Here is a 27,842-nt window from a genome sequence, read left to right on the forward strand (position 1 = left end):
TACGACAAAAAAGTAAAGATTGGAACAAGATTACATATTCCTAAATTGTAAAAAGAGTCTCTCTATACGCAATCACTTGGTATCCATCACGAATATAATCAAATGATCTTTGTTCTTCCACCTCTCCATCTTGATTCCATTTGACCAATACGCCAGCATGATCACTTCCAACAATACAACCATTTTCAGCATTGCATATTGGTAAGAATAAACCAAACCAAATGTCATTGATAATCAAAGTATTCGTCTTTGTCCAAGATGTGTGGTCTGTGTATTGTTTCAATTCCCATATTTGAATTGAAGCTTCAACCTGCCCCATCTCCCTCGTAACACATAGACACAGTGATCCTCCAACTACATTCAAAGCATGAGGTTGGCAATACATTTTAAATTCAAACTCGTTCGGCACATGTATCTCTGAAAAAGTTCTTCCTACCAAATCAAAGGCAAGAACAACATGCATGTATGCCTCATAATTATAAACAAACCAGTGGAGGGCATTGTTAAAAAATGTCCCAGTTAAGTTGTTGCGGCCAGTCCAAAACTTGCATGATTTGTAATGCAAATCTGCAGCAAGTTGAATATGTATCCATGCATTCTCTTTAACTGAGAAACACTCCATGTGGCTTGGAGAGTCATATTCGGCAAAGGAGATTACAACCACCACGTAATCTTTTGTTCTTGGATCATATCCAAGACCATGACAGAACAAGAAGGAATCGCCAGGGGTAATGAAGGAGACATTGGAAGACCATTGTATCATTTTGTTTTGACCTGTGGATGGATTCCACAGATAAAGAGTACGACAGGATTCCAGAAGAAGAAAACCTCTGCAAGAACCTTTTATTTGAACACAAGGTTTAGGATGACGATGGCCCAAAAAACTAAGGGACAATGATTGGCAGGAAGATTCATCATGTAAGGATTTAATGGGGTTAATGCTTTTGAAGTGGTTAACATCAGATGTTGTGATCATCAATTTCTCTGTCCGTTGCCCATACTTGAAATGTCTCTCTGCGAATTCAGGGTCAGAAATCAGATTATTCCACTCTTTTCTCACACACTTGAAGCTTACAAGAGACTTCACAGGCAACTTCATCAGAATTTCTTCAGTTAACTCTCTTGGAATATACGTGTTCATCATTGATTGTCATATGGTATAAGTTTTTTCGCTATTGACTTTGGTGCCTTTGCATTTGCATACAGCATATATATATATAGATAGAGATAGAGATAGAGATACAGATGTATAGGAAATTAACTTTAAAAAAACTTAGTGTAGCATTTAATGCTATTATTATGATTATATATATTGTTGACTGGTTGGTAAGTGCACCAAATTATAAAGTAATTGAAAATTCGAGTTTCGAATTCATAAGGACTTTGTTTGTACTTCAATTGATACAAATCTAATTTTTCAAGCAAGAGATAAGAAATTTAAAATAAAAGGTAAAGAAAGATAATAGATAAGATAAAGAAAAAATAAAAGATTTAAAGATAAAATTAAAAAGATAAAAAAAAAGGATAAAAGGATTAAAGATAAAAATTAGAAGATAAAGAAAAAGATAAAAGATTTAGATAAAAAAAGATAAATTCAAGATAAGATAATATTGAGAACTGACTTGTCTACTATCCTAGCCACATCTCTCTATTCTGTCTATGATGCCTCAGGATGATGACAAACCTATTTTATCTATCTATCCCCAAAATGTCTTTGCAAAGACTCGATAGATAAAATGTATGAAGTTCTAATTCTAGATGTTTGCTTTGACGCATGGGCATAATGCAATCGCTCTATGCCTAACAACGATTTTATTATGGATCTTTTCTTCTTGTTTTATTAGAAGTTATCTTCTCCCGAGCGTCTAACCTCTACAACTAATGCATCCATATCTTCTCTAAATCTTAAGCAGAGATCATACATCGCATTGGCCCTAACTAAGGGTTTAGCCACTCATGACCATTGAGAGCTTTACGATGAGAAAGGGTGAAAGAAAGGGAGTAAATGAAACCCCTAGGAGAGGGGGTTCTGTCGTGGTGTGTTCTGTTTCTTGTTTCTTCCCCCTTGGACTGCCTCTCTATCTATAACGGTTGAAGTGAGCTTTTGGCCTTCGTAGGCGCGCTTAGCGCGACACCCCCTCGCTCAGCACGTGTGTTGCAGGCTTAGCGCGTGTTTCTGTTGGATCGCGGGCTTAGCACGCGTGTTGCAGACTTAGCGCGTGCTTCTGTTGGATCGCGGGCTTAGCGCGTGATGCGCGCTAAGCACACATACTGGGCTGGGCCTACTTCAGATTTTTTTTTTCTCTTCAATTTTTTTGGCTTTTTTGCTTGTTACACCTCCAGTTTTTATATTTGCAGTCAAAATTTAACAAAACATCAATTCTTTAATATTTAAGCGCAAATAAATGCTAAATAATTATTTTTAAAGACAATTTTACCTTATTTTCTATTATCAAAATACAATTATTTAACAGTTATCATATATATATATATATATCAGTCAAATTAACTTTAGAAAAAAAACGTGTAGCATTTAATGCTATTATTATAATTATATATATAATTATTTTTCCTTATGTAGAAGGTTGCAATTTTTTTAATTAGTTAAAATTTAAGAAAATTAGTCTGAAAAAATATTTTAATAAATAAATAAATAAATACGTTTTTAAAATTATTTTTCTTAAATATTAATTAATTAACCAAATTTTGGTGTAAGATATAATAAATGATTTCTTCTTAGGCTAATTCAAGCATATATAAATATGATATATAGAAAATAATAAGTAAATGAACAAATGTGTATATATGCAAATAATTTTTTTTATAATATGTTGAAAGACACAATTTTGTTAATTTAATTAAAATTTGACAAAATCAGTTTGAAAACATATTTTAAGTAATATTTTAAAGATGTTTTTCAAACTAATTTTCTTGACAATTGATTAAATAACAAAATTGTGTCCTTTTGCCAGAAGATATAAAAATGAATTATTATTTTTCTTATAATAATTCAAGCATAAGTAAATATGATAGATATAAATTAATAAGTAAATAAGCAAATGCCTATATATATATATATATATATATGATATATTTAAATAAGGAAATTTGACTTTAAAATATAAATTAACTAAGTATTTAATCCAATTAATATATTGTTTATATAGATATATTAATAATTATATATAATTCAATCGTTTTTTTTACCACTACCATTTCTGTTTGTAAAACATTTTAAAATTAAGTCAAAATTACAATTTATACTAATGAATGTAGCTCACATTTAATGTGGCCATTTGGGCATGTGGCTGCAGGCGCCCACATATGGTATATAAATTTCAATATTTGGAGTCATTTAAATTGTGATTTTTTTTAGCCTAGGTCATTTAACAGCAAATTAAATGGGTTTGATGATGGGCTTCGTGGATAGTACGTGAACTTTTTATGTCTTAATTTTAAAAAAAATGTATTTTTTGTGGTTTATTAAAAGTAAAATAAAAATAAAAATTAGACTAATAATATAAAAAAAACCATGCTCATTCTACTTGAAATTAGATACATTTCAAAATAGTCGATACCAATCAAAACCCATAAAGAATAATTCTCAAACATCCAATGATTAATTGGACTATAAAATAACAAAATAATTTTTAAAAGGTTTTTTTAATTTGATTTTCAGTCACTTTTTTAATTTGATTTTTTTATAAAATTATTTTCAAAAGGGTTTAAAAAATGAGTTAAATTTAAGATTTAAAAAAACAATAATTTCTTGTGGACGCAAGCGGCGAACATGTTTAGCCATGGGCTAAACAATGTAATCGTGAGATCATAAAGTATGACGGATTATGTAAGTTGTGGATTTTGCGGCTAAACTAAGAAAGTTTGATCAAATAATTTGTTGCATGAAGCAACAATGAGAGCAAAAATCTTGTTTGAACTCAGTAAGCAAGCTTCCCATGTAATGATCAACATTTATTAACAGATACACAAATGATAGAATGTATATGATGTTTTAATTCATGAGAAAGTTATGCATGAAGTTTGTTTATGGAGAGTTTAAGAATGCATTGTGCTACCGTTGATGCTTCATGCAAAAATGGTTCAATTAAATCTTATTGATATAATGGTAGAGAAAGGAATTGGATCAAGTTTTGTAACAAATTTTTTTATCATTGATGCTCGTAGCAGGACACACATCAATTTTAGAATATGAGGTCTTTTCAAGCCAACAAGCACCAAATTTAACCTTTATTTTCTTGATTGAATATTTATCAAGTATAATGTACAATTGAATTAATAGGAACACCTTACAACCCAACATTGTTATGCATAATCTAAATAGATCATACCATAACATATGTTGTGGTATTTTAGTTAGGTAAATTGAGTGGTTAGAAATTTGAAATGTAAGGAGCAACTTAGGTAATGGTGCATTTGTGGTTGTTGACAGGATTAACCTAAGAATAAACAACTAAAACTTAAGTTTTAAGTCACACCAACAACATTTATTTTCTATTAATTTTTATAAGCAAAAAATGTTACATATGTTAACGAAAGTATAACATATATTGAAGAAATGTTTAATATATAACTTTCTCATTTAAAATAAAAAATTCCCTTAAAGATTACCTTAGGATTGAATATATGTTGGACTAGCACTGGTTGTAAAAATTGCATAATACTAATTTTTTCTAGGTCAAAAGTTGTCTCAAATACTAAGGTTGGCATCTTTTCCCCTTAATGTTATTATTGTTATCCTTAAAAATTAGTGAGGAATGAAGTTCTACTCATAATCTTTTTGTAGCATATTCTTTAGATGGGGCAAGCATAACAAAGTAGTGGACAATGGAGTTTTAAAAAAAGTGGTTGAGGCAATGCTAAATGTTATGGATTCAACTTTTCATATTGATAATTGTAATATGGAGAGATTTATATGTGATTATTTGGCATGTTAATATATATATAAATATGATATATGTGGGGGTGGAGCAAGTAATATACTTATATGAGGTCTGGAAAAGAAAAGAAAGAAAAAAGAATTGAAAGCCGTGGACTGAATCCATACACTCTGTTCTCTCACTCCATTAAGCTTCAGCAGCTATCACTCATTAAAACCTCCAAAGCTCTAATTTTTTTCCTCATTTCAGATACCCTTTTGCCTCAACAGTGCAATGGCGTCAACCCCAACTCCCCGACCCCACTTTTCCTCCGTCCCCCCTAGACCCTCCTCCAACAACAACCAGCGCCGCTACCATAGCCAAAACAGGAGCCATCACCGCCGCAACAACAACCAGAATCGGTGGTCTTCTTCTTCCACCAGGTACTATTCCTCACCTGCATCAAGTGCAGGTGCAGGTATTCCCTCTGCAGCTGCCACTGCCTCAGCTGCATTTTTATCTTCCCTGAGTCCGTGGCTTGGTGCCCAGAAAACCAGGCTCGCTCCCGAGTTTTCCGGCCGGCCGTCCAACCGGAACCCGGGGAAGATGAACTCCGGCGGCCCGAGGGCTGTCCCCAACAATCAGCAGCACTCGAAGGCGGCCGAGGAGGTTTTGCATAGCCTCACCAATGCTGGTAATGATGTTGCTGCCATAGATAATGTGTTGCTTAATTATAGGCTTTATGTTGCTGAGGATTATGTTTATTTGCTTAAGGAGTTTGCCAATACTGGTGACCTATTGCTAGCTACTAGGACCTATAATTTTGCCATGAGTAGGGCAACCGATAATACTTTCATGGGGAAGTTGACCAGCAACATGATTAGGACCCTTGGCAGGCTAAAGAAGATTGAGCTTGCCTTGAATTTGTTTGAAGAGTCTAGGAATAGAGGGTATGGAAACACTGTTTATTCCTTTTCTGCTATGATTAGTGCACTTGGTAGGAACGATTGCTTTTCGGAGGCAGTGAGTTTGTTGAGGAGCATGGGAAATTTTGGCTTGGAACCCAATTTGGTTACCTACAATGCCATTATTGATGCAGGGGCTAAAGGGGAACTTCCCTTTGAAATAGTTGTTAAGTTTTTGGAGGAGATGATAGCTGCTGGCTGTTTGCCAGATCGGCTTACTTACAATTCACTTCTCAAAACTTGTGTCGCGAAGGGTAGGTGGCAACTGTGTAGGGATTTGTTAGCTGAAATGGAATGGAAGGGGATTGGTCGTGATGTGTATACTTATAATACATATGTGGATGCGTTGTGTAAAGGTGGACGGATGGATCTTGCCAGGCATGCTATTGATGTGGAGATGCCTGCTAAGAACATTTTGCCCAATGTGGTGACTTATAGTACTTTGATGGCTGGATATTCTAAGGCTGAGCGCTTTGAAGATGCCCTAAATATATATGATGAAATGAAGCACCTGCTGATTAGGCTGGACAGGGTGTCTTACAATACACTGGTTGGACTATATGCAAATCTTGGTTGGTTTGAGGAGGCAGTTGGTAAATTCAAAGAGATGGAGTGTTGTGGGATAAAAAATGACGTAGTAACTTATAATGCACTGATCGAGGGATATGGAAGACATAACAAGTATGTTGAGGTCCGAAAATTATTTGATGAGATGAAAGCAAGACGCATTTATCCTAATGATCTAACTTACTCAACATTGATTAAAATATACACTAAAGGTAGAATGTATGCTGAGGCGATGGATGTTTATAGAGAGCTCAAGCAGGAAGGCATGAAGACAGACGTTGTATTTTACAGTGCTCTAATTGATGCTTTATGCAAAAATGGTTTGATTGAATCTTCTCTGAGGCTGCTGGATGTGATGACGGAGAAAGGAAGTAGGCCAAATGTTGTGACTTACAACTCCATTATTGATGCATTCAGAATAGGACAGCAGCTGCCAGCTCTGGAATGTGCTGTTGATACTTCTTTTCAAGCCAATGAACATCAAATTAAACCTTCATCTTCTAGGCTTAGTGCTGGTAACTTTCAAGATCAGAAGACTGGGAACAATGATGAGATCATGAAGATGTTGGAGCAACTTGCTGCTGAAAAAGCAGGTCTTATGAAGAAGGATAAGAGGAGCAGGCAAGACAGTTTCTACTTAGTGCAGATCTTTCAAAAAATGCAAGAAATGGAAATCAAACCAAATGTTGTCACATTTTCAGCCATCTTGAATGCTTGCAGGTAGCAATTAACTATCCAATATTTGTGTTTGTCTTGCACCATTCTATTTTATATAGTCACTTACATGTTACCCCAGTATAAAAGAGGTAAATGAAAATGAATTTCCATCAGCTTGAAATGGAAAGCCATAAGCCATTATTTATTCCCCTAAGGAATGTAACATGCATAGTTCAATATCGTTCACACTTGTAGGTTCTTTGGTAGTGTTATTTTATATTTTACATCTTTCTTTTAGTTTCTTTTTATTCCAGTTAAAGTTACTTAAGATGTCTTTGATTATATCTACTCTAAGGCTTGGTATTTCTTTTAAGCAAGGGTTTTATTGCTGTAATATGTCCTTTTTCTTAATTATTATTCAAGGAATAGGTGCAATTTTGTCAATTCTCTAATTATTAATTAAAAAACCAGCCATATTTGGCTGTGATTTATTTCACTTTGTCTATCCCTATTTATCCCCTAATTATGTTGAGTGCATCCTAGGGTTTTCATCCTAAGTTGCAATTACTTCCTATCCTTTCATTTCAATACCTAGTCATGGGTCATGTATTCAATGTTCTTTTACTTTTTCTTACCACCTATTACTGTTTTTGTTTTCCTTTATTTTTTGTAGGATGTACTTTGATATTCTCAAATAAAGATACAACCAGTTACTAAGTGTATAATTCAATGTGTTGTATGCAGTTGTTGTGAGACATTTCAAGATGCTTCAAAGCTGTTAGACGCACTCTGCATGTTTGATAGTCATGTCTATGGTGTAGCTCATGGGCTACTTATGGGTCACGGGCAAGGCTTATGGAATCAGGCTCAGACACTATTTGATGAACTCGAGCACTTGGATTCTTCAACAGCATCTGCATTTTATAATGCTCTGACTGATATGTTGTGGCATTTTGGTCAGGTAAAATTGAGTAATTAGATATTTGCTACCTTTGCATCTGTTAATTTTGTAATTTGCTACTACTATGTGTTGTATTGATATCTCATTAGTGAAATGATTAGCATTGAGAGTTTATAGGAGATGCACCCTTTCTTTACATTGATCTAACTTTTCCATTTCTTTCTGTTTTTGTAATAAATTGATTTTGACATCAGAAACTAGGGGCTCAAACGGTTGTGATTGAAGGGAGAAACCGAAATGTGTGGAAAGGGGGCTGGTCTACTGAATGCTTGGATCTACATCTAACGTCCTGTGGAGCAGCCTGTGCAATGGTGCATACATGGTTGCTCGAATTGCGTACCACTGTTTTTGGAGGCCAGAAGCCACCTCCAATATTGAGGTTTGCATCTTTCCCTCTCTTCAGATTATTGTTATCCTTAATTGGATTAATGAGGATTAAAGTTTTGATCATAACCTTTTTGCAGTATATTAACTGGATGGGGCAAGCATAGCAAAGTAGTTGGCAATGGCACTTTAAGAAAGGCTGTTGAGGCACTCCTAAATGGCATTGGTGCACCCTTTCAGATTTCTGAGTGTAATTTGGGGAGGTTTAAATCAGAAGGACCTGAAGTGACTGCTTGGTTGAGACAACCTAGCACATTGAATGTGCTGCTTCTCCATGATTGCATTGTTTATTCTCAACCAGTTGAGAGAAACCAAACATTTAATATACCATCTCTTGGAGCACAGTAGAGAAATTGAGATTCAAATTATGAATTGGAAAGCCAATTTTTGAATGGTGACATAATTTGTATTATATTGTGAGGTTGAGTTGAGATAATGAAAAATAACTTCACATATATCATATAGATAATATATAGTGTTCAATGTAATAATTTTAAACCAGTAACAAAGAAGTCTCATAAAACAAAACTATTAGTTATATCTGAGTTAGTAAAACTTCTATCTTCGAAGAATGGAAACAAGATAATGAGATAATCTAATCGAGTGCATGCAACGAATGAAACAAATAAGCTAGTGGAAAAATCAAATATGATAAATTTGGAAATGCTCATTCATTCTTTTTCATCTAACAATTTAAACGTGACTTTTAATTTCTTTCATGTGAATCGGTGAAAGAAAAGTAAAGGAAAAACTAATATGGTTGAATTGTATTAATGATAGCAAATTACATCGATTAATTCATGTATTATAAGATTTAAAGTCATCCGATGTTCATCTTTATGAAAGAAGTTAATAGTTAGTTGAATTATATCAAATTGTGAACCATAAGATTCTAATAACCGGTAGAGACAACTGACAAGTATCAAGTTACTTAGTGAAAAGTTCCTGTTTTCAATAGCGTACTTTACAGCTGGGATTGATCTTGAAAATCAGTGTAACGGGGGAAATTGAATCAGTTACAGATGATTGAATACTTGTCATCATCTTACAACTCAACAGTGCTTTCAACCAGTTCGCATGCCACAGAAATTGTGTAAACCAACACAACAATTAGGTTTTTTTTATTTATTATTATTGTCTTCGCCATGAAACGAGGCTATCACAATTTCATATTTCAGCCTCAGAAAAGCTGTACCTAGACTCAGAATAAGATTAATATGAAGCTCGGAAATGGATGAAAATGATAATTTCTGTTATTATTATGCTACTTTTTCTGGAAGACTAAAGTATTGATACTTGATATTCGTTATTTCTTGGCAGAGAAAAGAAAAAGTATGATTCTTCACGTATCATAAGAAAAATCAACAGGAAGAGTGCATAATCATGAAATACTTTCAGTATAATATCAGAACTTGTGTTTAAGAGCACCAGAAGTTATACAGAATCAACACTGAGGAACAATACTCGCAAACTAGTAGCAAGAGAGACAACTGCTAAGTCCAACACTTTACAAGAACTCTTGAATATAACAGGAAAAAATAGTACAAGACTTGAGCACTTACATCATTTAAATACATATCAAACAAGAAGCTTCTTTACAACCCTCAGCACCAAAGAAAGAAAGAAAGAAAAGAGTGTGGATGATAACTATACAGCTTTACAGACTTACAGTAACATTTTTGTCTGCTATTTTCTCTCCAAAGACCCAAAAAAATATTTACTATTGGATTTGTTCCCTGATTCAGTTGACTATGATATTCTCCTTCTCTTGGTCATCGTTTCTAAACTGTTGTTAGTTATAGCAATTAATAGACTACTAGCTACCTCCTTTTCCTTATCATACGAAGCATAAGTACTTGCGTTTTGACATCAGGTTGAAAACCACTTTCTAGCATTTTTGTGTAGATCTTATTTGCCATGTCACCATTTTTACGTAAGCACAGCCCTTGAACAGCTGCGTTATAAAGAGTGGCATTTGGCATGGTCTGCTGCATGAAGAACGGATAACAGGGAGGTCAAATATATATGTCAGACCAGAAAATAAGGTAAATTAATTATTACTCTAAATAAAATTTATAATTATTTGCCTCAAAAAAGACAAATTGGATCCATATTATCCATGTATACATACATAATACTCAGCATGGTTAGCAAATGTTGCTGTGAGTGGCTTCTATTTATCATATCAAGACCAACAAGTACTAAATTTAACTGTCTGGCAACTTTCTGAAGGCAAGTTTTTTTTTAAAGAATTACAATCATCTCATGGGGATTTTTTAGAATGTTTACAATAGCACTTAGTACTAAATGATAATCCTTTTCATAATTGATATCATTTACAGTTCATAAATTAAAGGCAAAAGATTCATAAATGATTTTGATGAAACAGTTGTGTCTTGTGTGAAAGTAGTGCTAGCATAAATAAATCTCTAAATTGACAGAGGTTTAAGTACAATCTCTTTTAAAAACGTTTTCAACTGAAATTTGAAAATATTGCTTAGACATTTGAAAATGCTTTTTACTCACATTTAAGATTTCTTCTAACTCTTCCCAGAGATCTCCACGAACACAGCATCTAATCACGGATAGATAAGTAAATATGTCTGGACTGCACTTCTGGTGAACCATGTGCTTGTACACCTGCAGTGCAATTGTTGGCTTCCTTGCAAGCTCACAGGTCCTGATGACAAGATTATATGACATTGTCAAATCAGACAGTCCAGAAGCCTCCATCTGCCACAGAATTTCTATAGCCCTATCCCACAACCTAAGCTTTGAGCAAGACATTAAAACAGTATTGTATAAATGTACATTGAATTGAGATGTTTGATCTCTTTCAATCATCTCAAAAAGCTCAAGAGCTTTGTGATGCCTATCAGCCTTGTTAAGAGAACTTAATAGAGCATTGAATGTATATGCATCTGGTTTAAGGTCTAAAGATTTCATTGTGTTGTAGACCTGAAATACTTGCTTGAGTTCCCCTGCTCTTCCAAGTGAGTTAATTAATGCATTGCATGCAACTAAGTTTGGCTTAAGCTCAACCTTCAACATTTTGTTAAAGACACTTAATGCAGCATCCCATTTTCCCTCCTTAGCACATACACTAATGATAACATTCAATGTATTGTTGTCTGGTTCATATCCATTTTGAACCATTTCACGGTAAGCATAAAGAGCAAGATCACTTTGGTCAAATCGTACAAAACTATTGATTAATAGGTGATACGTGACATGAGTTCCAGCACATCCATTTGCTTTCATACTCCTCCACAACCTCTCTATTTCACTCCAATTGTCAACATCTCTGCAGATAGATATCATGGTGTTGTAAACAATTGCATCAAAATCCTTCTCCACATCACATTCACTCTCTAGTTCTCTGAATAATCCAAGGGCAGAATCACAACCATGTGCCTTTGCATGTGCCATAAGAATCAAGCTATATGTATGCCCTGTAGTTATCCCTTTTGCTCTTGTAAAATTGAACACTTTGATGCAATTATCAAACCACCCATTTCTCAAAAGGCTAGAAATAAGAGAATTACAAGCATGGATATTTGGAGAAAGACCCGATAATTCCATAGACCTAAAATACTCCATTGCACTTCTAATCTTGTTAGTTCTGCTAAGCACCAAAATCCTATTAGACAGCACATTCTCATCCAACTCCTCAAGAAAAAGCACCCCATGCTCATTCAGTAGTCCTATCCCCTGTGGAGCTGATGAAGTAGTTTCAACAGGTCTAGAATCACGGTGTCCATCATCTTCCGCTCCTCCCCAGGGAGGCAATTCCTTCTTGGCCCCAAAATATACATCCCCATTTGCTCTTCTTTCAACACTGTTGTCAAAATCGTCATGATCATCATCATCTTCCACTTCTCCCAATGCAGGCAATTCCTTCTTGGTCACAAAATATGAATCCCCGTTTGCTCTTCTTTCAATATTGTCCTCACCATCGTCATCAACACCATCAATAATTTCTTCTGCTCCTCCCGAAGGAGGAAATTCCTTCTTGGACACAAAGCATGCTTTGACACCTTCTACTCTTCTATCATCGTCATCATCTTCCAGTTCTACTTCTCCCCAAGAATGCAATTCCTCCTTGGACACTAAAGATGTACGAAATTCTTCTGTTCCTTCAATATCATCATCATCATCTTCCAGTTCTACTTCTCCCCAAAGAGGAAATTTCTCCTTGGAAACTAAAGATGTACCAAATTCTTCTCTTACATCAATATCATCATCATCATCATCATCTTCCACTTCTACTTCTCCCCAAGGAGGCAATTCCTTCTTGGACACAAAAGGGGTGGTATCAACCGTTTCACTTCCTTCAAACACAACATCATCATTACATTCTTCTTCTTCTTCTTCACACAGATCAAAGTCAACAACAGTAGGAACCGTGTCCTTGGACAGTGGAGTGGACTCATGAAACCCTGTTGACCCAATTGAGTATTTCGATTGTGACAAGAAAACAATGCCAAGGTAGTTATCACGTGTGCACACATAAGCATTGGCACGAGTAGGGGCACTAAGAAAGGGACAATAACAAAGCTTGTGAAGACAAGTGTGGAACTGAAACGGGAAACTCAACAAAAGGGGCATATCAATATACTACTACGAAGGAACCTCCAAGGATGAAACAACAAAGCATGACCCAATATATGAAACGTTAAGAATTACACAAAAAATAAAAACTTTGAGAAATGGAGAAAGAAGAAAGCACCAGAAGGCAGAAGCTGTGTGTGTCTCTGGCAGAGCTGAGAAGAAGATTTGGATAGAGGCGAGAGGTTTAAGATGAACACCTTTTATGTGAGCCGTTGGATGTGTGCCAGGTTAGGTGAACGGTGAGGATTGAATCTGGTCGCAAGGTTTATATGCAAAAAATGTTTATGAATTCTCCTCAATTTTCTACCTTTCATTTCTGCCATTTATGATAGGTAGCAAGAAAATAAATTTTACATGTGAACGTTGCTCCAATGTTAAATTTATTTGAGTTTTCCTTTTCTTTTTTCCTTTAAATTTGTTACATAATATTTATATGAAAATCATGCATAAACATCCCAATTATTATATGAAAAAAGATTTAACTTTCAAACTCTCATAACAGTCATAACATTAAAGGTTAATTAGAAATTTAGACTCAATTTATTCAAACTTAAAAAATAAGTAATTTTAAAGATATATAAAACAATAATTTTTTTTTATAGAATTTATGAAAGCAGGTAAAAGTTATTTTTTATTACAATTATTCAATATACTTTTAATTTTGAAAATTAATTATAAAAGTTTGTTCAAAAGCATATATAAATATACTAAAAAAATTAAAACTGTTGTTTTGAAATAAAAGTGATTTTTCATGTAAAAAAGGTTGAAACAAAAGGAACTCATAATCTTGCTGGCAAGCAATAACTTACTGTAATTCATTTACATTTAAGCAAAAGGAACGCATATCTTACTATTGAACAGAAAGTTGTCACATAATGGCCATTAATTAATGATATTCAAAGCATAATTTATAGTTTAAACTCCCTTCACTTTTTCACCAAACATAGAACCAAAACAACTCATTCCTACTGAGACTAATTTTTACAAAACATGTCTTATTTTAGACCCACCACGCCAAATGCCTCCAAAACCAACTTTGATGAGTTTCGGTGGGTGATTCAAATACGTGAAACTCTTAATGAAGGGCATGAAGATGATGATCAATTCCCAGTGTCCATCTTCAATGTGCCTAAGCCCCTTATGGCTACTGATCCAGATTCTTATATCCCTCAACAAGTTGCTATAGGTCCTTATCATTATTGGAGTCAAGAACTCTATGAGATGGAGAGATATAAAATTGCATCAGCAAAAAGATTCCAAGAACAACTACAAAGCCTCAAGTTAGAACACATGGTTGACCAATTGATAAGGTTAGAACATAGGATAAGAGCATGCTACCACAGGTACTTAAATTTTAATGGCGAAACATTGATGTGGATGATGGCAATTGATGCCTCATTTTTGCTTGAATTCCTTCAAGTTTATACCATTCATGATGGAGCAATGATACCAGGAGTTTCATCAAGAATGTCTCACTTGATGGATTATGCAGGGAGAAGAATTGCTCACAATGAAATCTTGAAGGACATAGTAATGCTTGAAAACCAACTTCCACTATTTGTGTTGAGAAAGATGTTAGAGTTCAAATTCTCATCACTAGAATTAGCAGATGACATGCTACTTTCAATGTTACTAGGATTGCTTAAAGAACTTTCTCCTTTCAAGGTGATAGAGAAGGACTGTCCAGAGGTCATTGTCTCAGAGTGTGCACATTTGCTAGATTTTTTGTATGCCATGATTGTGCCTAAATTGGAAGAACAAACAGATCTAGTACAATTGGAGGATCAACACAGAGATAAGGAGGACAGTGAAAAATCAATTGTGAACTATGTCAAGCAATTTCTCGGTGAGGTTTGGAGGGTACTTTCAAAATTGGCTACAGCATTAATAAGCTTAATTAACAAAGTCCTACAATGTAGAGCCATGAAAATTATCACTCTGTTGCCTTGGACAGTCATTTCTAACCTTCCTGGAGTAGGACTTATAAAACAACCTGTTGAATACTTATTTTTCTCTCAGGATAAAGAAGCAACCGAAGAAGAAAATGGGAATTTGAGCTCAGAGAATGTCATGAACAAACCACCCTTAATGGAGGAAATTGCCATTCCTTCAGTCACAGAACTCTCAAAGTCCGGGGTTTGTTTCATGGCCACCAATGGAGACATATCAACTATTGGATTTGACGTAAAAACAGTAACACTGTACCTTCCAACAATTGGTTTAGACTTAAACAGTGAAGTGTTGTTGAGAAACTTAGTTGCTTATGAAGCGTCAACTGCATCAGGGTCATTGGTTTTCACCCGTTACACTGAACTGATGAATGGGATTATAGACTCTGAGGAGGATGCAAAGATTCTTAGAGAAAAAGGGGTTATTTTGAACCGGTTGAAGAGTGATGAAGAGGTGGCTAACTTGTGGAATGGGATGAGCAAGTCCATTAAATTGACAAGGGTGCCATTCTTGGATAAAGTCATTGAAGATGTTAACCAGCATTACAATGGCAGGATGAATATCAAAGTGTGGAAATTCATAAAGCTTTATGTATTTGCTTCATGGAAATTTCTGACATTCTTTGCTGCCATCTTCCTCTTGTTCTTGATGTCCTTGCAAGTGTTCTGCTCTTTCTATAAATGCAATCGCAGAAGTCAAGTCAGTGTGACTAAATGAATCACTTGAGGAATTATTTATTTTTGCCTTGCTCAATATTTTAATGTTCTATGTTTTAAGAGAAATAATAACAGGAAAATTTTTAGCTCTGACAAATTCAGTCATTGTTTGAAAAATCAGGAGTTTATATTTCAATGAAAGATGCATTTAGATAACAGACTATGTTCCACGGGACAGTGTATATTCCTTGCTGCAATCCTTTTTTTATATTGAAGTTCACACAGATATAGACCCTTCGATGTGTGAATGCCCCTTAGTCTTGTCAATTTCGTATAAAACTTTACAACGTCAATTACTGGAATTGAGATGGTATAATTTTCATTCCCCTTTTTATCATTTGATGTTCTGACTTTTCGCAGATATAAATAGAATTTTTCATAAGCATATTCATAACCTCATTAACAAAATATATTGTGCAAAATGAGTTACTAACAAGATTTGCAAGAGATAGTCAAAATCATGTTAATTTGAAAAAATACTGCTTTCAGGGAAAATGGGAATATTAAGTAATTTTCAAATCTACAATTCAATTTCTTTAACAAATAGAACAAGAAAAAAGAGAAGGGGTGGGAGAATAAATGAAAGCTACAATTTTCTATCGTCCAATTCTTGTACTATATACCATTCTTTAAATAATTCATTCTTTTCACTCAATACAATAAATACATACAAATGCCAACAAAGGTTTCTATTATTACATTTGAGGAAGAAAAAATCAGGGAAAGAGAGTACTATTTAACAAAAACTTCAACTATAACAGCAGAATGGCAAAAAATTACAAAGGAGGCTGAATGCATGTTGCTGGCCTCAACACTTCTGAAGCACATTTGTACACAAGGTAGCTTCTCTGTTTATTCAAATCCGTCAGATCCTCTCAGAAAACCCCGATTTTCTAATTGACCAAATAACCCTGTCAATTCAATTCCTCTCATCTAAAATCATGACCATCATTCTCGTGAAGTTTTGTTCTGCTTGATCAAGGCATATGCATCACTGTATATAGCCACAACGTTTGAGAAGACTGCGAGGACTATCATAATGACACACAAAATCTTGTCTGATTTAGTTGCAATGTTGTAGCGGTCCCTGCATGGTTAAAATGATGGTTGAAAACACATCAATTAGGTATCAGCAAAAGCATAAACACAAAAATTGAAGTATACAGCACAACTGCTTAAGTGGAAAATAAACATCTCAAATTTCAAAGATCATTTTCCCCATGCTTTTGTTATGCTTTAACAAGTCCACATAATTTCTTTACATGATACTATAGATTCCAGTAGTAAGGCATTGTTTGGATAAATTTCTCTATAAAAAATTACAAAAAAATAAAAAGAGAAGAAAGTAAAACGAGTTGAGTTTCTTTCATGAGTTAAAATCAACTTCTACATTTAACTTTTATAGGAGTCTCCTCATCTAAATTCTCTAAAAGCTGAAGTACATAAGTTAATTTTAACTAACGGGGGAAGTGCAATTCATTTTACCTTCTTAATTTCTTCTCCTATAAGTGTTTATAGAAAAGTTTATCCAAACAGGGCATAATAGCATTTTCAGTTTGCTATGTCAAGATCCAACAATAATCAGAATCCTGGAAGAATAAAAAACAGTGATTAAACTCACCTAAGAGTGATGGCAGCTGGAAAAATGAATCCTATACAGACTGCGGCAGTTGCTCCAGTAAACTGGAAAGCATCCCAAATGCTAGGTATGAAATTTGCTCCCAGGAAGATAACACCAATAAGGGCAATAGTGAGTGATGCAAATCTGAAGTTATCCAGAACCAGAGGCCTTGATTTAGAGAAGAGGAGGCCATCTATGTTGAGACGCAATGGAAAGAAGACAACTGGAAATACAAGCATCAGGTGTGCGGCGTAGCTTATACGAACAGCATCATTGAGCACAGAACCGAAAGGAATTCCAAGATTGGTATCGAAATTGGCCAGCACATCATCAAGAGTTCCTTCGCCAAATAGGAGGAACCCAAAGAAGCTTATCATTACGTACACTGAAGAGCATAGAACAAGGGCGGTTTGTACTACCCCTCGCATCTGTGAGGAGTCCTCAAGTTCATTGTCTATGCTGTGAACTGCAGAAGAAAAAGCGCACAATTATCAGTACTATTAAACTCACATAATGCAACCATCTGACTTTCCAAGAAATAAAAACTAGCATACAAAAACATCAAAACAAGTATAGCAAGAGAAAAGTAAGCTTGGCACAAAGGTTGAATAACTTGCATACCATTGTAGTGGCAGATATATGCAGTCACAAACACAGGAACTACAGTGAATAGTCTAAAGAATGATGCCACATCAGTAGTGACAGGGAAGAGTCTGGGCATCGCAATGCCTCCACTGAATATCTTGACAACTGCAATTCCCACGGCAATGACTAGAAAAACAACTGCAAGTGCGACTGAAAGGGCTGATGTGAATCTCAATGAATCTGCAACCACAGAGCAGGCATATAAATCCTTCATGCATTCATTGTAAAAGACGAAGCTAAATAGATCAACATAAGACTTCACCCATCACATGAATTGAACATTCAATTTACTGCTTAAGGAATTTAATATGTTGCAACCAAAATTAGAGATCTATCAGGGTCAAAACAAAATAACCATATATGTCCACCAAGTCAAGTCGTCAGGGTTTAAACTGATAATATAGAATATAAGGCAGCAAACAACATAAATGTTTCCAAAATTCTCTTCTTTTTTTTAATTTGAAAACATGACCAAACTGAGTAACAGAAAACTAAAGCTATCAACAAGCAATTATTGGGAAAACTCTACCCTGTACCATCTTAAGCTTTAATGGTATTTTAAATTAGTTGTAACAGTTCCTACAAATACTCTGATGAGTAGTTGTGTGACAACAATCATTGTAGCAATCCCTTTTCATCAATTATGCAACCAAAGGTAGTCAAAACAAGAACTTATGCACCATGGTCTAAGCATGTATCCGAGTGATCTCAATCATCTTCGCTACACTAAATGACACAACTAACCATTTTTTTGTTATTTAAATTAAATGAATACCACTCACCAATTCGCTTAAAGCTTGCAAGGGGTGCAAATATGGCAAGTGTTGTAAAAAGGACAACAAATGTTCGCCCCGTCCACCAGTGCACACCAAACCATCCTTCAAGGATACCATAGTGATGATCTCCACTTGAAGATGTTCCAGAGAGCACATCACCTGCACGATGAACAATACATAACTAAATCAGACAACCATACAGATCTTGCTTCAAGGGGTTTATGGTTAAAACCTAAACGTATGATAACAATAAAGATCCACCCAAATTAAATGAAGTACTAAACTCAATAAAGGTCATACCAATTATAATCATGTAAACAATCAGCACACCGATGTTATTGATTATAACACATATCTGCACCAGAGCTTTTCCATAATTCCCAAAGGAATCCCCCATGAGACCAGCATAAGAAACAGACTTCCCTGCCCGGGTAAACCGAATCAAAAGCTCAATTGACTTCTCTGTCAACAAAGCCATGATGATGATGGCAAGAAGACCAGGTATCATCCCCAACTGTTTCAAGGTTGCAGGCAAGGCCATGATGCCAGCACCAATAATTGTGGTGGACAAGTTAAAAACAGCCCCAGAAAATGAAGCTCCATTGAAATCATCAAACCCAGCATCACTCTCCTGAACATGACTTTTTGGCAACAAGGGTGCATTCTCATTAACAACTGCCTTGCTCTTCCTTGATTTCTTCCTCTCTGCCTTAGGTGCAAGACTACTAATCGTCATTTTCAGCTTTCAAGCCTTGGAAAACCTCAAAGCAACCTAACAATTCTGAAAACAAAAACACAACATCAACAACAACAAAAAAACAAAAACATACCCAGTTATAAAATTGAAGCAAAGATGCAAACTTTTTTTAGCAATCATTAGTTCAGGTAAGTTCAACAATTAAATACCTGATAAATAAAAAAAATACCCCAATTAAAGCAAATACTTGGGAGTTGAATCCAGACGGGGAAGAAAGGAAATAACTTTCAAACCCAGCAACACGAAATTTAAAACCCCAACAAAAAATCCACAAGACCCAGTTGGGGAAAATGAATAATTGGGTCAGAACCCAAAATCTGCTGCTAGGATAAGCAGTGAATCTCGCAATTTCCAAGAGATTTTGGAATGTATTTGAAAGAATAAAAAACAACCAATGATCAGAAAGATTCGAGGACCGAATTTAAGGTTTGGATATCTGCAGCCACATACAAGACCTCAAACAAACCAAATGGAAAACCTATTTGAAGTTGGTGGCCAATGGGCTTCATTTTATAGACGAATTAAAAAGAGAAATAAACACGCAACCATATTATGATTAAATTATATGAATATTAATATTCACAAAATAAAAATATGAATATTAACTATCAAGATTACGTTTGACGAGATATTTCAGCCGGATTCTATTTTTTTATCCGTAGAAAAGCTTATTTTATTTGTTTTAATATATTTATCCAATTTTTATTATTATTAAATAAATCATAATTTTATAATTTTTTATTTATTAACTATTTCAATAATTAATTTTATCAAATACATATAATTTAATAAATTAATTTTTAATTTTAAGTTATTAAATAATTTTTTAATTTTTGCTAATTTTATCCAACGTACCCATCAATCAATATTAATATTAATTAGACAAAGCATGCCAATTGACTGAATTATGCATGCAAATTGAAATGGTGTGGGGAAATCTGCTGACACGTTTGATGCAGACAACTTTAACGGTAGGGACTATGAAAGTTTCCACATTTCAATATAAAATTATTGGTATTATATTAATATTAGAGTTTAATTTTCATACATTAAATATTATTATTTTTTAAATATAATAATTATATATTAATTATTTTTTTTAGGGACTATGAAAGTTGCCACATTTCAATATAAAATTATTGGTATTATATTAATATTAGAGTTTAATTTTCATACATTAAATATTATTATTTTTTAAATATAATCATTATATATTAATTATTTTTTTTACAATTAAATAATAATATAAAATAATATTATATTATCTATATTTTATAATTAAATTTTTATTGATTTATATATACATATTATTCTCGAAGAATTCTTCAAAATATAAAACAAATAACAATAAAATGACCAACATTGTGAAAGTGAGTTGAAGAGGAGAGAAGAATGGTGAAGTGTACAAATTTCATCGGTTTAGTAGTGAAAAAGTATTAAGAAAACTTTAATATTTGTGTGGGTCTTATATAAAGAAATAGGTGAGAGTGTTATTTGTTTATATATATATATATATATATATATATATATATATATATATATATATATATCGTATTTTTACTTTTTTTTCTTTTTAATTTCTCTAAAACTAAATAACTAATAGTATCACTTTTTTTATCTATCTCTCATCTCTCTTTTTTTATCTATCTATTTTCACTCATATTTTCTTCTTTTCTAACAATCACATCCTAAAAGAAATATTTTTGTTATGTTAAATGTCCCCAGTGGTTAAACTCTTCCTTTTGTCAAAAGAATGTGTTTTTACTTATTCTTTTACATTGAGAAAAATATTTGTAAAAAATACTTTAACACTCAAATTAAATCTTGAATTTGAGTAATAAAATAAGTATTGATATATATAGTAAACAAATACCAACATTTTTGTACCTTGGAGCTTGAGCCTTTCTAGTCGGATTACCATCTAGGTAATTTTCCTTTAAGTGAAATTAGGTAGCTTAAGTCTTTGGTTGTCCTTAATCACCTGTTAACTAGCATTTTTCTTAACCAACTACCGTTGATTGAATACCTTATGAAACATTTTTGTCTATAGGAGAACTTGATGGGTGTTGTTTTCCTTGATCAAATACTTATATGGTAGGATTGAATATGCACCACTTACCTTGCTTGAATAACTACATGGTATATCAGAAGAAGGAGAATAGAGATGACTTTATGGAATATATGTTTCATTTAAGATACCAATAAAGTTCAACATAATTGATTTAAGATACCAACCAAATTTAACATAATTCATAAATAGTTTGATTATTTAAGCATATAATTAAGTGTTCAATCATTTATATGAAGAACCTTTATTGGGAAAAAAAAAACCTTAATTTGTATGTCTCAAAATGAATTAATCTCCAATTATCAGTTGAGGATATCTTATCCTTGGTATAAACAAAAAGATTCATTTAAGCTTGGTTTGAACTTTAAAATAAAATTATAAGATATTTAGATCAAATATTATATTTTTTATCCCAAATATTAATTGTTAATTTTTTTTAACAGGCAGATTGAAATCATGATTTTTCTTTAGTTTCACTCTAGCTATTAATTATCAAACTCATTTTGTATATCTCTCAATAAAATAAACTGTATTTATTTAATTTTAAAATAACACATCATTTTTTTTTAGTTAAAAACTTTAGTTTCACTTTTTGTTTCCCCAAAGTTATCTGTTTGGACACACCTCGAGAAAGATCGTGAAAGTTTGGATTTTAGGTGTTTACATATTTATGCAAGCTGGATTGTCTTATTGATATTTTCAGATTTGTTTCCAACACAGAAAAAGGAAGACACCACGTGAGATTTGAGGTTCAGCTTACTAGGTTGAGTTGTCAATGAAAATCACAAATAAAAAACAAATTATAGCGTTTCATAATAGAAGATGATTCGATTTTCCAGCTTGTGCGCAATAAAATAAAGGCAACAAAAGAGAACAAATTAGTACAGATACTTTCTGGTCCTCAGTCTAAGACGCAAATCAATAGTCTAAATGTAGGAAAAATAATTTACTAAAATATTGACAAAAATAAAATAACTTGTATAAAATGATAACTGAAACTAGTTACGTTTCTTAAATATATATATATATTTAATTCTTCTAAAACATCATCAAGGAGGTGGAGGGTACCACTCGTGAAGTTTTTTTCTCAAGACCAAAGGTGCTGGTATCTTTAAAGCAAATCAATCATTACCACTTATAGCAAGAGTATCATATGACAATCCCAAATATTTTTTTAGATGTATATATTATGTACCAATAACAATCTTACAAAAAGAAAAGAGTTGTTACAATTAAATACACGCGAAAAATAATATAAATTTCTGTTAAATTTCAGATGATAAGGGGCTTTATTTCTTAATAAAAAGTGTTTTAAATTATAAATAGTATTTAATTATGCATATTTATTTTCATATATTTTTTCGGCTATTATCGTATAAGTTATTGAATGAAACACTAATTAAACACGGGCATTAACTAATTCAAAATCATGTCAGTTTAGCATATGAACTTAAATTCAAATTCTAAATATGCAATTAAAATTACATCAAATGCTAAGAATGGAGAGGTGTGGTTTTGTGGTTAGAGTGATTTTTCTGTGAGTTGATATGGTTTGCCGTCATGCTTGGTGCCAGATAAATGGATTAATGGAGTAACAAGCATAAAGGCATTAGGAGTAATGTAGAAATGATAAAAATAAAAAAAGTTGGATAATTATTTTAATGATATGTCAATATATGATTGGTGGAACATGAATTTGGGACACAATAAAGACACAAGTGATTTGAATCCATTTTTTATTAAAATAAATAATCATTTTTATCGTTAAATAAATTTATTTTAAAAAATAAAAAATTCAAATTTCACATTAACTTTTTATTTTTATTATTTAAAACTTACCCATAGGCAGCATAACACCCCATTTGTTGTTCCTTTCCAAAATATAATAAGTATTGTGGCCACTTGAACTTGGAAGTATCTGAAATTATTCTGAATGCTTCCAAAATATATATTTTTAAATACTATTAGTACGAAATAGTATTTAATAAAAATAATGATTAATTTTTATTGAAAACCTTTACTTCATATAAAAAATTAATTAAGATTTAAATTTGAAATTATATAATTAAAAGATATAACTCGTTATCATTTATTTATGTGAACATGTTCTTATAGGTTTCGAAAACATTTTAAGAAATTGAGAAAGTGTGTGTGAGTAGCGGCAAATAGTTTAATTATAAAGAAAAAGTTACTATAATTAACAGTGACATGTGATAGTGAACTTGGAGTATAGCTATCGTGAAGTGACCCTTTTTAAATGACTTTTGGTAACGCAATGGGCTAAGCTAATGGCCCACACCTGTCACCATCAACAAAAATGGGTCCACATGACCGACCAATGCAGTGAACGTTTCGATCTATCTAACCTCACCACTCCCCACATAAATATAATAATACTCTTCAACACTTCAACACGTCAACACTTCAACACAAGCCATCATCACATTTGTATTCTAGCCATTTTTTCTTTTCTTCCTTAAGGACACTATTTTATTTCTTAAATTACTCTCAGATTTAGTTAAATGGTTGCATTGATGAAAATAATGTTTTCATTCAGCCAAAAAAAATGAAAATAATGTTTTTCCCTGGATTATTAGTTAATATAAGTGCTAATTCTTCCCTTTGTTCACATCCAAAATTCGCCTTTGATACTTTTATTTTGTTTATGTTTACCAATATTGATGGAATAATAGTTCATCTTATTATTCTTATTTGCAAGTATCTCATTATTGAACTGAACTCTTCTAAAGTTTTAGAGTATATTTTCTAAAATAAATTATAATAATAATAGGAATAAAATTGAATCATTATGAAATTAGTGGTTCATTTATATTATGTATTTTGTTACAGTCTTTAATTATTATTTTTCTTACCCTAAAAAAATATTGTTTTTCTAATTAATTATTATTATTATTATTATATACTCTAAAATATACTTGTATGTTTTTTTTTAAAAGAAATGGAATCCTTCGTTATTTAATGGAAACAAACAAACTTGATACGGAAGTTCTTTATACTTTAAAATGATTAATCAGTGAGTATTTTAAGTCCTTGCAGTTGCAACCACAAGTTTATGATAAAATAATTTGGAATCACTGTTTTAGCAAATAATTTAGTTAAAGCTAATTAAGGGTTATAGCAATTAACCAAAACAATGAATGTTATTGGAGGGCGCTATAAGGTTAGACATGTCTGCGTGCTGAGTAAGAATTCAATAATTTTACATTCAAGATATTCTTACTAGAAAATCATTTTGAACTTTGACGTCTTAGATTAATTTAGGTTATAAAATATCTTTCACATGCACGTCCGATCTAGCAGAACCACAAATAAAGTCTTGAGTTTGTAAAATTTAATTAGGTTAAATTGACTTCAATTGAATACATCAATTTTTTAATTTATTTTCGTTTTAGTTTGTATTTTTGGTTTTAGTCTATCATGTCAAGTGAACTCATATAACAACTCTTTAGCATTCAATGACTTATTATATCATTTAAGATGCTAACAAGACAATCATGCATAATTTTTTAATAATATGTATTTTTAAATTCTTATGTTTAAAGTATTTGATAAAGTTAAATTAGTTTATCTCACAAATTTAAGTAGTAACACTAATTAATGAAACAATACTAATATTTGGAACTAATAACTTGTGACTTTATTTAAAAGTTTAACAAAGTGCTCATGTGTATTTTTTTTAGCAAAAATTGTTTTAAAATATTTCATTAATTAGTGTAATGTTATCAACTATTTTTAACATATAAAAGTTTTAAAGCACACTTTACTAAAAAGATTTATACATAATTACTCTTTTAGATTTATTATTGAGTCATTGGACTGTTAATATGGTTGTTATATTATTAGTTAATATAATTACTTAATAACAAAGACTAGAACACACAGTATTAACGTTGACAGGAACTAAAGTCATTTTTTTATTGAATAAAATCAAAATAATCCTATTTTTTAAAACTAAAATTAAGTCTTTTTTTTACATGCTAGTTAAAGTAATACTTAAGTTTATAACTTATTATAACCTTTTCATTTTTACTTATTGATGTAATCTCTTTTTTATATATCGCTATTTACTTGAATTATCATTGTATTTACACTATTTACTTTAATTTCCAGTAAAATATTATATTCATATAAAAAATTAATAGAATTTTGAATTAACAAAAATCATAAAAAACTATATATTTGTAAAAATATATATATTTTATAAAAATTAAATTGTATAAATTATATAATAATATTTTTATATCATTTTATCATTATCAATTATTTAAATAAATATTTTTATTAAATACTTCTAATCTAATTAGTTGATGAGTTACCAATGGATGATAACATATCTAGTCAAATCTGCTCACAGCAACTGCGACTTGAGTTTGATTATAAGTTTTTTTTTTATACTTAATAAGCAATATATAAACCACACTAGAAATTTTCGTTGAGGTTGATAGTCCTTACTTGCAAGGGGGTGTGTCTTCCCCTAGTCTAAAGTTTTTGTACCAAAAAAATCAATAAATTAAGTTAATAATTTTCAACTTTTTACTAATTTTTTAACTTTCGACTAATCATTATCCATATTTATCAAATTCAAGTTAATGTGCCTTCATATTAATTTATCTTAAAAGAACACTCACTTTTATATATTATTTTTGAATTTATGAAACGGCACCTTTTGAATCCATTTATTTCTCCTAAGTATTTGATTATCACCACATCAATCAATATAATTTGTGACGTACGCCATAAATGTACTCATTGCGACATGAAGTTAACATAGACATATTTTAAAGTTCCTAATTTAATTAACATGGTAGTATATATTTACTTTGATTTTGCTCGATTACTCGTAAATGTCTACTTAATTCAAATTAGTGCTTCGGTCACGCTAGAGATTGGAACGTTTGTAACTGTTGGAAGAATTATTGTCTTCTGTGTTGACATGGTACTATAGGCATTCAGAGACAAACACTATTTGTAAGAATGTCTTAGAATATAGTGGGAAAAAAAAGTTAGATCCATGTTAATGAAATATTAATACATTTGTTTTTATTTTTTTTAATACAGATGCAAATTTTCTAATTAAATATCGGAGGAAATGATATACAAAGGTGTCACGACTCTTCCTACTTATCATAATTGGTACATATTTGATACAAGTCAATTTTGTAGGTTCGTTTAATAGTATTCATTCCTTTTATAATCTTTGTCAACAATAGTAATAGTTAAAACATTATTTAATATACAGTTTATTTGGTAAATCTCAATAAAAAAAAAAACTCTAAGCTGAATATATATAAAAAAAATTATTTGGTAAACATCAACGAAAAAATTGATTAAAAAAAGTAATGGATAAGAACATTCCACGCGCGTTTCATAATCAACCTCATGTGTTCATGCATTCTTTACACCCCGAAGCAACTTTTCTCGCTCGCGAATCACGATGAGTTATTATTATATGGAATATACAATATAAGACAATAACCAGTGTATTTAGAATATTAATTAAAGATAAAAATTATTAAAAATCATTAATATACTTTATGATATTTTTACTATATTTATAACGTGATTTTTAATAATTTTATTATTAATTATTTAATTAAGGAGATCTATAATTTGATGGTGGCACGTTGGCATGTGGCACTTGCACCCATTAGATCGAGCATTGAAAATATGACACTCATAGTATATTTTTACTATATTTTACTTAATCATAACAATTACTTGATTAACAAATGTCTAATTGGAATTGGTCTGTGTTTCTTTTAAAAGAATTGGTCATTGTTGGTAACTCGAAATTGGAGATATTGTTTGGCGAATTATCATCTTTTGTTGACATAAGACAAACGCTAATGAACTATGATGGAATGTCTACAAATAATCCATCTAGACGTGATAGAGCTGTAAACATGCATTAACTGTAAAACAATTCATATTTGTTTTTGCTTTATTTGGCACATTTGACGTAAAATTTTCAAGGAATTGTAGATCCTCACCGCAGATCCAAATACAAGCTTTTGAAGATAATTAAAACTAAACAATATCACTCTGTATTAGTGTATTTCAAAGCATTGTCTAACATAAAAATTAATTTACTCCTTTGGTGTTATTATAATGGTCGTCTTACGTTATTTTATATAAAAACAAATAAAGAAATAAAAAGAATAATAATCTTAACAAACTAACCTTTATGATCATTAATTCACTTTTTTTTTGTTTTTCTGTCTCATCATTAATGTTATAAAAAATATAAGTGAAAAAAATAATCAATA

General features: G+C 32.0%; 5 protein-coding genes across 6 annotated transcripts; 2 read left to right on the forward strand and 3 right to left on the reverse strand.

Annotated features, from left to right (window-relative positions):
- Positions 1–40: 40 nt before the first annotated feature.
- On the reverse strand, positions 41–1,141 carry LOC114397437 (F-box/kelch-repeat protein At3g06240-like). Its single transcript, XM_028359473.1, has one exon. The coding sequence runs from the start codon at positions 1,139–1,141 to the stop codon at positions 41–43; it is 1,101 nt and encodes a 366-aa protein (XP_028215274.1).
- Positions 1,142–5,001: 3,860 nt separating this feature from the next.
- Positions 5,002–8,866, forward strand: LOC114394415 (pentatricopeptide repeat-containing protein At2g31400, chloroplastic-like). The gene is made up of 4 exons (XM_028355986.1): positions 5,002–7,129; positions 7,811–8,027; positions 8,222–8,406; positions 8,492–8,866. Exons 1-4 carry the CDS (start codon positions 5,172–5,174, stop codon positions 8,757–8,759), a joined length of 2,628 nt encoding a protein of 875 aa, XP_028211787.1. The 5' UTR covers positions 5,002–5,171; the 3' UTR covers positions 8,760–8,866.
- Positions 8,867–9,789: 923 nt separating this feature from the next.
- Positions 9,790–13,230, reverse strand: LOC114394859 (pentatricopeptide repeat-containing protein At3g29290-like). Of its 2 annotated transcripts, none has more exons than XM_028356528.1 (2): positions 10,938–13,230; positions 9,790–10,396 (listed from the first exon to the last, which is right to left on the reverse strand). In XM_028356528.1, the coding sequence occupies exons 1-2, from the start codon at positions 13,017–13,019 to the stop codon at positions 10,232–10,234; spliced, it is 2,247 nt and encodes a 748-aa protein (XP_028212329.1). In that variant the 5' UTR covers positions 13,020–13,230; the 3' UTR covers positions 9,790–10,231. The 2 variants fall into 2 exon arrangements, with proteins under 2 accessions (XP_028212329.1, XP_028212328.1); XM_028356527.1 differs by having other exon boundaries at positions 9,790–10,399; positions 10,938–13,228.
- Positions 13,231–14,012: 782 nt separating this feature from the next.
- On the forward strand, positions 14,013–15,689 carry LOC114397438 (putative UPF0481 protein At3g02645). The gene has a single exon (XM_028359474.1). The coding sequence runs from the start codon at positions 14,013–14,015 to the stop codon at positions 15,687–15,689; it is 1,677 nt and encodes a 558-aa protein (XP_028215275.1).
- Positions 15,690–16,264: 575 nt separating this feature from the next.
- Positions 16,265–19,975, reverse strand: LOC114395628 (amino acid transporter AVT6A-like). Its single transcript, XM_028357458.1, has 6 exons — positions 19,637–19,975; positions 19,031–19,511; positions 18,737–18,889; positions 17,931–18,134; positions 17,310–17,775; positions 16,265–16,775 (listed from the first exon to the last, which is right to left on the reverse strand). The coding sequence occupies exons 2-6, from the start codon at positions 19,464–19,466 to the stop codon at positions 16,637–16,639; spliced, it is 1,398 nt and encodes a 465-aa protein (XP_028213259.1). The 5' UTR covers positions 19,467–19,511; positions 19,637–19,975; the 3' UTR covers positions 16,265–16,636.
- Between the last annotated feature and the right edge of the window lie 7,867 nt (positions 19,976–27,842).

Source organism: Glycine soja, chromosome 18 (genome assembly GCF_004193775.1).
Source record: "Glycine soja cultivar W05 chromosome 18, ASM419377v2, whole genome shotgun sequence".
NCBI lineage: Eukaryota > Viridiplantae > Streptophyta > Magnoliopsida > Fabales > Fabaceae > Glycine > Glycine soja.

Coding starts and splice junctions, on each gene's coding strand:
- LOC114394415 (XM_028355986.1), top strand. CDS start 5,172: ATGGCGTCAACCCCAACTCCCCGACCCCACTTTTCCTCCGTCCCCCCT. Junction 7,130..7,810: donor GCCATCTTGAATGCTTGCAG/GTAGCAATTAAC, acceptor TGTTGTATGCAG/TTGTTGTGAGACATTTCAAG. Junction 8,028..8,221: donor TGTTGTGGCATTTTGGTCAG/GTAAAATTGAGT, acceptor TTTTGACATCAG/AAACTAGGGGCTCAAACGGT.
- LOC114395628 (XM_028357458.1), bottom strand. CDS start 19,466: ATGACGATTAGTAGTCTTGCACCTAAGGCAGAGAGGAAGAAATCAAGG. Junction 18,890..19,030: donor TGTTTACATGATTATAATTG/GTATGACCTTTA, acceptor TTCATCGTGCAG/GTGATGTGCTCTCTGGAACA. Junction 16,776..17,309: donor CCAGCTGCCATCACTCTTAG/GTGAGTTTAATC, acceptor TTAACCATGCAG/GGACCGCTACAACATTGCAA.
- LOC114397437 (XM_028359473.1), bottom strand. CDS start 1,141: ATGAACACGTATATTCCAAGAGAGTTAACTGAAGAAATTCTGATGAAG.
- LOC114397438 (XM_028359474.1), top strand. CDS start 14,013: ATGTCTTATTTTAGACCCACCACGCCAAATGCCTCCAAAACCAACTTT.
- LOC114394859 (XM_028356527.1), bottom strand. CDS start 13,019: ATGCCCCTTTTGTTGAGTTTCCCGTTTCAGTTCCACACTTGTCTTCAC. Junction 10,400..10,937: donor AGTTAGAAGAAATCTTAAAT/GTGAGTAAAAAG, acceptor TTCTTCATGCAG/CAGACCATGCCAAATGCCAC.